The sequence below is a fragment of the Bombina bombina genome, chromosome 3 (assembly GCF_027579735.1).
Source record: "Bombina bombina isolate aBomBom1 chromosome 3, aBomBom1.pri, whole genome shotgun sequence".
Lineage (NCBI taxonomy): Eukaryota > Metazoa > Chordata > Amphibia > Anura > Bombinatoridae > Bombina > Bombina bombina.
Window position 1 is genome coordinate 1,195,898,762 of NC_069501.1, and position 12,397 is coordinate 1,195,911,158.

Here is a 12,397-nt window from a genome sequence, read left to right on the forward strand (position 1 = left end):
ATACCTATACAGGATATCACTTATATCTATATTAATTACATATAAATATGTAAATTTCAGTCCCACCCACCCACTACTTAGGGAATAAACAAAGTCAATTATGCATTGCATACTTAAATCTAAGGGAAAAAAATGGCAATTTGTGCTGAAGAATTGCATAGTTTTTCGGCAGCTTATAATGCAAAAGTATGTAAACTGGATGTAATACAGTAGACAATGAGGGATTTTTAAAAGTCCCAATTATAAGTGATTTACAACTCCTGATAATCTGCAACAATAAGCTTTTACTGTTCCTTTATTCGGTTTACAGTGATTGATTGTAACTGCCGGAGTGTATTTATTTGTTTACAAATAACTCATTTACGTTTATTTTGTAATTTGAAATGACTGAATTTGCATGTTGAAGCTGCAATCTTTGCTGAAAATTTCAAGACAGCAATATTGTCTATAGAAAAGCTATGTAACCAACAGGCAGCAAAAATCAACCTCCCAGTGGGGGTATTGGGGGTTGGGAGAGAGAGCACACTCCATTTGAAAGGGTGTTCCTGCAGCTCTGAATATAATGAACACTTATCAGCTGCCTGCCTGAGTACATTGCTAAAATCATATATGCTAAAATCATACATAAAAGTCAAGTCTAAAATCATATATAAAATGATGCATCAAATTTGACGCTAGATAAGAACCAAAAATGACCATCAAGTCTACCCATATTACATGTTACTTTTTTCCTAGGATAGCCTTAAACATGTCTCAGGCATTTTTTAATTATATTACAGTCCTTTTGTTTACCATTTCTGCTGGAAGTTTATTCCATGAATCCACCACCCTTTCTGTAATATAACTGCTTCTGCACATTTTTATTGAATCTCCTACCCTCTAACTTAACAGTGTGACCCTTTGTTTTGATATTCTTCTAGGTTGTCTGTGTGAAGATAAGACACAAGAAGTCTTTGGATTTTGCTGTAAGTAGGTCATTGGTAACCTTAACAATTGTCTCTGTGGAGTGGTGGGGGCAAAATCCAGATTGCAGTGGGTCAAGGAGCGAGTACATATACTAGCTTTTCGAGAAGCTTCGATGCAAGAGGGAGTAGGGAAATAGGGTGGTAGTTGGATGGGGAGGTTGGATCGAGAGTTTTTTTGAGGATAGGTGTGACCAGTGCATGTTTAAGAGTTGAGGGAAATATACCAGTGCTGAGGGAGAGGTTGAAGATGTGTGTGAGTATAGGGGTAAGGGAAGAAGAGAGGGAGGGGAGTAGCTGTGAACTTATGGGGTCGATGGGACAGGCGGTGAGGTGAGAGGATAATATAAGGTATAAGGGCAGAAACTTCATCCTCTGTAACGGGCAAAAGAGATACATTTATGGCTATGCGGGTTTTGTATGATAGTGAGGTTTTGAGGGGGTTTGAGACTGGTAGTATGTTGAGAGCTGATTTCATTTCTGATGGAGTCAATTTTGTTATTGAAGTAGTTGGCAAAATCTTTAGCTGAGAGAGAAGTTGTAGTAGAAGGTGGGGGTGGGCGGAGAAGAGTATTGAACATGGAGAACAGACATTTTGGGTTTGAAGAAAGAGTAGAGATAATAGTGGTGAAATAATGTTGCTTATATAGATTAAAGGCAGAATAGTAAGAATTCAAGATGAACTTGTAGTGAAGAAAGTCAGCTGAACTCCGAGGTTTTCCCCATTGTCGCTCAGCAGTACATGAACGTCTGCGTAGGTACCGTGTCAGAGTCATATGCCAGGGCTGAGGATGAGTGTGTGATTTCCGAGCTATGGTAGGTGGGGCCAGATTGTCAAGGACCGATGTAAGGGTGGAGTTATAGTGGCAGATAGATTTATCAGGCAGGAAAAGGAGGGGATGGAAGAGAGGAGAGATTAGAGAGAGCTAGCGAGCTGTTTCTGATCTAATGACTTGATGCTTCTGTGAAGTTTGGTGTGCGAGGTAGAAGGAGGGAGAGTTGTAGGGAGGGATGTGATGTTACAAGTGAGGACATGATGGTTCGAAAGAAGAAAAGGGGAGTTTGTGAAGTTTGAGAGAGTGCACCGATAGCTGGAAATCTGGTGTAGACCGTCCATTTAATATCTGACCTGCATAGGCTGTTATATACATACAGTAATAAACCCACTGTAAATGCCAGGAGTGTATTACTTGCTTGGAAAATCTGTTTCTGGACACAGCAGTTTTTCCTTTTTTTAACTGTATTCCCAATGGTCGTTATGACAACATAAAGAAAATAACCATTTTGTTTTCAAATAGATCAAATGTTGATAAAAAAAATATATATTTAATTTATTTAATCTTTATTCAAGCATGAAGCAAACACACTGCAGCACATAATTTCTTAGCTTCCTGTAATAAATAATAAGCTATGGGAAAATTCTTACCTTGGAGAATCTTTGTATTCAGTCCAATTGTCTTTCTGATGCCAGCTTTCATATAAAGATTTGCCCTCAAACCCTTCATCAGGGCTCAGAAGCTAGAGAAAGTACAACGATCAGCTATATCTTAGTTACTCCAGATATGACTTCAAATTTACAGTTTCTTACATTTTCAAACCTAAATTGGAGCTATGTTCTGTTAATCCTCCCTATTTCTTTATCGGATTTTGTATCAACAAAATCCCACTCAGGTACCCTGCAAAATAATACCACAACCCACCCAGGAACTTCCAGACTCCAAACCTGTCACTTAGCCCTGCCTGTGAAGTAACTCAGCCCCATATTGCCCCCACAACCTCCAGAACACTTAATATCCACCTCTAACCCCTGATCCTAAAATGAAACATCTAAAGGGACATAAAACTGCTGAGTACAACTACAGTTACATGGATATACATGGGATTTGTGCCTGCTTTATTGCAGCAAGCGACACTGAGGCAGGTGTTTAGTGATCGCAATCAGCTCAGGGCAGTGCGGGAGGTTGGTTGTAGCAGCAGAGCAGCGTACTACTTCTCCAGTATCCTCCCTCTTTTTCATATGGAGCTACTGCATTGTTCTTAGCACTGTTCTTGTTACGGCTCTTAAAGGGACAGACTACTCCCAGAATTTTTATTGTTTAAAAATATAGCTAATCTATTTATTACCCATTCCCCAGTTTTGTACAACCAACACAGTTATATTAATGTACTTTTTACCTCTGTGATTACCTTGTATCTAAGCCTCTGCAGACTGCCCCCTTATTTCCATTCTTTTGACAGATATGCTTTTTAACAAGTCAGTGCTGACTCCTAAGTAACTCCACGGGCGTGAACTCAGTGTTATCTATATGGCACACATAAACTAACGTTTTCTAGCTGTAAAAAAAAACAACTTTCAAATGCATTCAGATAAGAGGAGACCTTCAACGGCTTAGAACTTAGTTGAAGAGCCTACCTAGGTTTAGCTTTTAACAAAAAAATACCAAGAGAACAAAGCAAATTTGATGATAAAAGTACATTGGATTTTTTTTTTAAATGATATGCCCTATCGGAATCATGAAAGTTTAATTTTGACTAGACTGTCCCTTTGAGTTACAGAGCACCTGGGGCTGAGCATAGAGTATATAGTGTTTGTAGTGTGAAAATTCACACTATCTATGGCATCTTATTCCACTAGAATTGGTTAAATATCAATGTACTCAAAAAATGATATCATCCATATAAAAAAACAAACACTATTAACAAGCAGAGATAACAAATACTAGTGCTGTTGTGCATTAGCATCTCTTAAAGGGACAGTCAGTAGCACGTCTCTTGTTTTGCTCCAATTATTTTTTTTATGGCTTGAGCAATAGTCTGGGGCACATGAACATCTGCATGCAGGATAGCATGAGTGCGCTACATTCCTGATGTAATACATTTCTATGGGAGCGCACAGTAAAGTTCATGTCCAATACTGCATGTGCGATAAGCTGATGATGTGCTAAGTTTATCATGCACAAGTATTGGAGTTCTTCAAGTAGTTCTGTGCTATACTATTTTAATGAAAGTTAAAGAGACATGAAACACAAAATAAAGCATGCAATTTTAATCAACGTTCTAATTAACTTCTATTATCTCATTTTCTTCTTTCTCTTGATCTTTTGTTGAAAAGCAGGGATGCAATCTGAGGAGCTTGCACATGTCTGGAGAACAATATGGCTACATTTGCAAGAATGTTATACATTAGTAAGAGCGCTAATTGGACGCACTATTTTCTGCTATGTAGTGCTCTAAACACCTATCTAGCTACCTAGGTATTTCTACAACACAGAATACCATGGGAACTAAGCAAATTTGATAATATAAGTAAATTGATATATAAAGAAGTAAATTGCACACTTTTTAAAAAATGGTATTCTCTATCTAAATCATAAAAGAAACGTTTTGGGTTTCATGTCCCTTTAACGAGCAGCAATGCATCACTGGGAGCTAGCGGAACACATCTGGTCAGCCAATGACAACAGGTATTTATGTGCATCCACCAATCACCAGCTGGCTTCTAGCAGTGCATTGCTGGTTGTTGGCATACCTCAGTATACTGTTCTATAAGGTATTCCAAGAGAATGTATATCATAATTACCTCTTTTGTCAACCTGTAGACCAGTTGGTACATTAAAGGTGTGCAGTCCACTCTTAAAGTATAATTCCCTAAAAACATGAAAGTCAGAAATGTCAGTCTTTATTAATATATCACATTTTCTTGGCTTTTTGTTTTTAATTTGTAAGTAAAAACTAAATAGAATTCAGATTAATTTGCTTTTCTCTGTGGAGATAGACTAAATGTCCGCCCGACATCGATAAATGCCGATAGCATACGCTGTCTGCATTTATCATTGCACAAGCATTTCTAGTGAAATGCTTGTGCAATGCCGCCTCCTGCAGATTTGTGGCCAATCGACCACTAGCAGGGGGTCTTAATCATCCCAATCGTATCTGATGGGGATGATTGCTGTTCACCGCCTCAGAGGGTGGCAGATGAGTTAAGGAGCAGCGATCTTAAGACCACTGCTTCTTAACTTATGTTTCTGGTGAGCGCGGAAACAGCTGCATTCGCAGCATCATAAATCGGCCCCATTGTATTAACATTACTAAAAATATAATTGTCAAACTTAAAATGTGCATGACAGCTTTTCACTTTTCGAATAAAAGCCTTTCTGCAAAGTAGACCTTGTTAGTAATGCACTGGAAAGCATTCTGTAGATTTCAAAACATAACAGGAAATTGTTTTTCAGGATTTCTGAACTAGAGCACAGGCAAAATAATCAGCTGATCAGTAACCTTTGTTATTAAAGGACCATTAAATATAGTAGATCTGCATAATCAACAAATGCTAAATAAAAATACAATGTAAATGACAGTTTTCAAAAGTAACTTCTACATTTCTTCCAAAAGCCATCAGGCAATCACAAAACGCATATACTGTCAATTCTTGCACATGCTGGTACCTCAGAAAGTCTGTAAATAAAATGATTATGCAAATTTTGATAATTTTGTCCATTTAACCTGCTCTCACCCAAGGTGATCCTGAAAATCTGACCTGTTATTGTGCCCTAAGGACTGAAATTGAGAAATAATGTTTTAGGGAATTATGTATCCTATATAATAAATCGCCAAGTATGTTTGTCAGATGAAGTCATGCGCAGTAGAGACTGCATGTGACAAACATACCTGACCGTTTGGATCCTGACACTCAGCACTCAGCACAAAGCAAGGCTGAAGCGGAGTGTCAGGGAGCAGGGCCGACGGGAGCGCTGCGATGGGGGCGTGGCCGGACGGGTGTCGCTGTGATGGGGAGTGGCCGGGCGGAGTGCCGCGATGGGGGCGTGGCCAGAGAAGCAAAGGCTTTCAATGAAGACAGAGAGGGAGCAGGAGAGGGGGGGGGGGGAAGGGCCAAAGAGGGGGGGAGAGAGCCAAAGAGGGGGGAGAGAGAGAGCCAAAGAGGGGGGAGAAAGAGAGCCAAAGAGGAGAGAGAGCCAAAGAGGAAAGAGAGCCAAAGAGGAGAGAGAGCCAAAGAGGGGGGGAGAGCCAAAGAGGGGGGAGAGAGAGCCAAAGAGGGGTGAGAGAGAGCCAAAGAGCGGGGGGGGGGAGAGAGAGCCAAAGAAGGGGGAGGGAGAGCCAAAGAGGGGAGGGGAGAGCCAAAGGGGGGGAGAGAATCAAAGGGGGGGGGGGGGAGAGCCAAAGAGGGGGGGGGGAGAGAGAACCAAAGAGGAAAAAGAGCCAAAGAGGAGAGAGAGCCAAAGAGGGGGGAGAGAGAGCCAAAGATGGGGGAGAGAGAGCCAAAGAGGGGGGTGGAGAACCAAAGAGGGGGGAGAGAGCCAAAGGGGGGGGGAGAGCCAAAGAGGAAAGAGAGCCAAAGAGGAGAGAGCCAAAGAGGGGGGAGAGAGAGCCAAAGAGGGGGGGGAGAGAGAGCCAAAGAGGGGGGGGGAGAGAGCCAAAGAGGGGGGGAGAGAGCCAAAGAGGGGGGGAGAGAACAAAAGAGGGGGGAGAGAGCCAAAGAGGGGAGAGAGAGAGCAAAAGAGGGTGGGGGGAGAGAGCCAAAGAGGGTGGGGGAGAGCCAAAGGGGGGGGAGCCAAAGAGGGGGGAGAGAGAGAGCCAAAGAGGAAAGTGAGCCAAAGAGGAGAGAGAGCAAAAGAGGGGAGAGAGCCAAAGAGGGGGGAGGGGGAGCCAAAGAGGGGGGAGAGAGAGAGCCAAAGAGGGGGGAGAGAGAGAGCCAAAGAGGGGGGAGAGAGAGAGCCAAAGAGGAAAGTGAGCCAAAGAGGAGAGAGAGCAAAAGAGGGGAGAGAGCCAAAGAGGGGGGAGAGAGAGCCAAAGAGGGGGGGAGAGCCAAAGAGGGGGGGGAGTCAAAGAGGGGGGAAGAGAGCCAAAGAGAGGGGGGAGAGCCAAAGGGGGGGGGAGAGAGCCAGAGGGGGGAGAGCCAAAGGAGGGGGAGAGAGAGCCAAAGGAGGGGGAGAGAGAGCCAAAGGAGGGGGGAGAGCCAAAGAGGGGAGAGAGAGAGAGCAAAAGAGGGGAGAGAGCCAAAGAGGGGGGAGAGAGAGCCAAAGAGGGGGGGAGAGCCAAAGAGAGGGGGGAGCGCCAAAGAGGGGGGGAGAAAACAAAAGAGGGGGGAGAGAGAGCAAAAGAAAGGGGGGAGAGCCAAAGAGGGGGGGGGAGCCAAAGAGGGGGGAAGAGAGCCAAAGGGGGGGGGGGGGAGAGAGCCAAAGGGGGGGGAGAGCCAAAGGGGGGGGAGAGCCAAAGGCGGGGGAGAGAGCCAAAGGAGGGGGGAGAGCCAAAGAGGGGGGAGAGAGAGAGCCAAAGAGGAGAGAGAGCAAAAGAGGGGAGAGAGCCAAAGAGGGGGGAGAGAGAGCCAAAGAGGGGGGGAGAGCCAAAGAGAGGGGGGGAGCCAAAGAGGGGGAGAAAACAAAAGAGGGGGGAGAGAGAGCAAAAGAAAGGAGGGAGAGAGCCAAAGAGGGGAGAGAGAGAGCAAAAGAGGGGAGAGAGAGAGCAAAGGAGAGGGGGGAGAGAAAGCAAAAGAGAGGGGGGAGAGAAAGCAAAAGAGAGGGGGGAAGAGAGAGCAAAAGAGAGGGGGGAGAGAGCAAGGGGTAGGACCGCTGTACTGCAAAAAATGGCCTGTGTACACTGGCTTTAGTACTAGTAAGTGCATAATGAAATTATCAGAATAAGGAAGTCACACATTTTGTAAAGAATAAATATATTATTTTTATATAATAGGAGAAAAATATTAAAAGGGCATTACACCAAAATGTGAATTGCGCTTAAAGGTCTAGATTACAATAGTGATACAATTTTATTGCTCATGAGCGCTATCTGCGCTAAAGGAAAAAAATTGTGCTGCTAGGTTAGTGCTGGTTTTACAAGTTGAAAGTTAGCAGTAGGCACACTAACTTCTGGACTTCGGATACCGTAAAATTGCTAACTACCTCTACCCATAGATTTCTATGGGTGAGTTAAAGAGGTGATAATGACAAACACTGTGGGGGATAAGCATAAGGCTTTCCTATGAACTAGATATCTTTATACTTCTAGGAACTATTTGGCAGATTTTCTGAGCCTATGGCTCTTATCTGCCATCAAAATCTAAGTTAAAATAAAAAAGCCTATTCTTAAAAATAAAAAAATCCACCCTGAAAAAGCTCTAACTAACCCCAAAAATTGTACTCACCATTGGAAAATCCGGCTCCTCTTGATCCGACGTTGGGCCCTCTTTGTCCCAGCTCCTGGAGCCCATCCTCGTGGTGGAGGAGGTGGCACTTTTCCGCCACCTCCGCTCCACATTTTTCATCCATGTCGGGGCCCTCTTCATCCCGGCTCCATCCTGAGCCCATCTTCTCGGAGGCAGACTTCAGAAACTTTAGCGTAGTTGTAGTAAAAATTAGGTCCCACAGGCAATATTTGTAGTGTGCCTATGCAGAAACTATTTTTAGTTATAATGAGCACACTGTCTGCGCCATGTAGGCCCACTTCAAACAGGTTCTACCCAGGGCGGCAGCAAAATGGCAATGTTGGTGATGTGGGTGGTGACATCACGCTCCCATTGACTTCTATGGGATAGACATTGCTGCTCCCTAGCACTGCTTGGCCACGCCCCTTTTTAATAATATCTTAACAGACCATCGTACTGTAAGGCAGACGAGGCCAGTAAGGCAGTTTCTTGGTGGTCTGTCAATGCTTTGAATATCGGGGCCACAGAGAGAGAGAGATATGGGTGTGTGTGTATAAATATCTATTTCAATAAATAAAAAAAATGTTTTCTTCTAAGTGAAGAACATAGGAATTTCAAGTTTTTCTATTCAAAGCACATAAAAACATATTACAATTGAATACAATTACATTTCATATTTCAAGGTATTTGATGGGGAAGGGCTCAAAAGTGTATGTGTGTGTATATATATATATATATATATATATATATATATATGTCTATGTGTATATATATGTCTATGTGTATATAACTCCAATAGAACAAGGAGCAAAACCAGAGCCAAAAACTTGAATGCAAAGAGTTTATTCAGCAGTGTTACTTAAACATCTGGTAGACAGTCAAATGAACGCCTGCCGCGTTTCACGCATGGGAACATGCGCTTCATCAGAGTACATACATATTTACACATATAAACACATAAATACAAATATATGGACATTTATATTTATTTAAAGGGACAGTCTACTCCAGAATTTTTATTGTTTAAAAAGATAGATAATCCCTTAATGAACCATTCTCCAGTTTTGCATAACCAACACGGTTATATTAATATACTTTTTACCTCTGTGATTACCTTGTATCTAAGCCTCCCCTTATTTCAGTTCTTTTGCTAGACTTGCATTTTAGCCACTCAGTGCTGACTCACAAATATCTCCAAAGGAGTGAGCACATATTATCTATATGGCACACATGAACTAGTGCTGTTTAGCTGAGAAATACTCAAAATGCACTGAGATAAGAGGCGGCCTTCAAGGACTTAGAAATTAGCATATAAGGCTACCTAGGTTTAGCTTTCAACAAAGTAAATTAGAAAGATGTTTAAAATTGCATGCCCTATATGAATAATAAAAGTTAAATTTTGATTAGACTGTCTTTTTAACCCCTTGAGTGCTAACGACGGCTCTGAGCCATCACAGAGTTTCCCACTCTGGTGCTAATGACAGCTCACAGCCATCGCTAGCACTCTGCCACCTTGAGGGAGATCTGAGGGCACCCACCCGCTCCTACGCCGTTGATCAGGCCTGCATAGTGACAGGCATCACCGTGGCTTCACGATATTTGCAGTGACGTCACGCACAATGACGCAATGACGTCACTGCGCAACTTTATTTATACTTAACACTCAGCCAGATTATGAGTTTTGCGTTATGGCTGGCCCGCTAATTACTTGTACGTTATTTTCACCGCTCACATTTCTTAGCGCTGATATTACAGGTTTGCAAAAAAACGGCTGGTGCGGGCGATATGGTTGATTTGAGCTCCATGCTTCACCCAAATAAAAGCAGTGTTTTGTCGTGCTCGTGCACGATTTCCCCATAGGCAAAAAAAAAGCCTACCAAAGCTCCGTATCGCAGCCCTATTGATGTCTAGGGGGAAAAAAAAATATGTTTAAACCTAACACTCTAACATAAACCCAGAGTCTAAACACCCCTAATCTACCGCACCCAACGTCGCCGCCACCTACCTACACTTATTAACCCCTAATCTGCCGCCCCCAAAATCGTCGCCACCTACCTACACTTATTAACCCCTAATCTGCCACCCTCAATGTCGCCGCCACCACTATACTAAAGTTATTAACCCCTAAACCTCTAACTTTAACATAATTAAAATAACTCTAAATAAAACTTACTATTAATAACTTAATAATTCCTATTTAAAAATAAATACTTACCTGTAAAATAAACCCTAAGCTAGCTACAATATAACTAAAAGTTACATTGTAATTAGCTTAGGTTTTATTTTTATTTCACAGCTAAGTTTGTATTTATTTTAACTAGGTAGACTAGTTAATAAATAGTAATTAACTCTTTACTAGCTACCTAGTTAAAATAAATACAAAGTTACCTGTAAAATAAAACCTAAGCTGAGTTACACTAACACCTAACATTTAAATAAAATTAAATAAATTAAATTAACAAAATACAATTACACTAAGTAAAAAAGAAATTATCAAAAATAAAAATGAATTACTCCTAATCTAATAGCCCTATCAAAATATAAAAAAAAAAAAAAAAAAAAAAAAAAACCTAGCCTACACTAAACTGCCAATGGCCCTTAAAAGGGCATTTAGCTCTTTTACATTGCCCAAACCCTAAGCTAAAAATAAAACCCACCCAATAAACCCTTAAAAAAACCTAACACTAACCCCCGACGATCCACTTACAGTTTTTGAAGACCAGACATCCATCCTCATCCAGGCGGCAGAAGTCCTCATCGAAGCCGGCAGAAGTCTTCATCCAAGCGGGCAGAAGTCTTCATCCAGACGGCATCTTCTATCTTCATCCATCCGGCGCGGGGCGGGTCCATCTTCAAGATGAAATAAAAATAAAACCTAAGCTAACTACAATGTAACTATTAGTTCTATTGTAGCTAGCTTAGGGTTTATTTTACAGGTAAGTATTTAGTTTTCAATAGGAATTATTTAGGTAATAATAGTAATTTTTATTTTATTTAGATTTATTTAGATTTATTTTAATTATATTTAAGTTAGGGGGTGTTAGGGTTAGAGTTACATTAGGGTTAGGTTTAGGGGTTAATAGGTTTATTATAGCGGCGGTGTGGGTGGACGGCAGATTAGGGGTTAATAATATTTAAATAGTGTTTGTGATGCGGGAGGTCGGCGGTTTAGGGGTTAATAATTTTATTATATTATAGTGGTGACGATGTCGGGGAGCAGCGGAATAGGGGTTAATACATTTTTTAAGTAGCGACGATGTCCGGAGTGGCAGATTAGGGGTTAATAATTTTATTTTAGTGTTTGCAATATGGGAGGGCCTCGGTTTAGGGGTTAATAGGTAGTTTATGGGTGTTAGTGTACTTTGTGACAGTTTAGTTATGAGTTTCATGTTACAGCTTTGTAACGTAAAACTCATAACTACTGACTTTAGATGGCAGTATGAATCTTGTCGGTATAAGGTGTACCGCTCACTTTTTGGCCTCACAGCAAAACTCGTAATACCGGCGCTATGGGAGTCCCATTGAAAAAGGACTTTTCTTAAAGTGCGGTACTGACGTTGGGTGACGGCCAAAAAAGTGTGCGGTACACCTATTCTTACAAGACTTGTAAAAGCTGTGGTAGGGAAAAAGCATCGTTATGGGCCATAACGATGCTTTTTGAGTCATAACGCAAAACTCGTAATCTTGCTGACTGTTAAGTAGGGATCATGTATCTCAGGCATCTAAGCAGCTACAGACCCCCAAGACCCACTGTTGGAAAGGTAGACACCTAACCTTTCCAGCAGTGTAAGTCTTGGGGATCTGAAGAAAAAGAAAAAAACTTAAAAATGCTTAGCACCCAAGGGGGAAAGTGCTTAGCACTCAAAGGGTTAAATTATGAAGGATATTAAACTGTGAGATTAAAATCCTCCATTACATAAAAGTAAAACCATAAAAAATATTGTAAAGCTAATCAGCACATCTAAGCAAGTATCCCCGCTTGCCTTCCCATAGAAGTAGTCTGTGTACATTGCTACCAATGCACCCGAGAACTCTGGGTAAGATATGTCAATTAGACTTACAATATCTCAAAGTTCGTGTTTAACTCAAAACAGCTGTCCAGAAGTGGTTTCTGTTTTGCTGAATTTACCCCATAAGGGGATTCTGTGGTCAGACGCAGTATGGAAGCAAAAACTGTGAGATATTGTATATTGTATATCTGTATCTATTTTACCCAGAGTTTTCTGGTGTATTGGTAGCAATATACACAGACTACTTCTAGGGAAGGTAAGGGGGG

At 41.6% G+C, this 12,397-nt stretch overlaps 1 protein-coding gene across 1 annotated transcript in view; it reads right to left on the bottom strand.

The window, feature by feature from the left end:
• The window catches only part of LOC128654622 (putative N-acetylated-alpha-linked acidic dipeptidase), a 96,960-nt gene that overhangs the window by 18,458 nt on the left and 66,105 nt on the right, over positions 1-12,397 (bottom strand). The window contains exons 13-14 of the mRNA XM_053708629.1: positions 4,543-4,610; positions 2,389-2,480 (exon numbers count right to left, since the gene is read on the bottom strand). Of these exons, the coding sequence (XP_053564604.1) occupies positions 2,389-2,480; positions 4,543-4,610 (160 nt within the window). The remainder of the gene's footprint in view (positions 1-2,388; positions 2,481-4,542; positions 4,611-12,397) is intronic.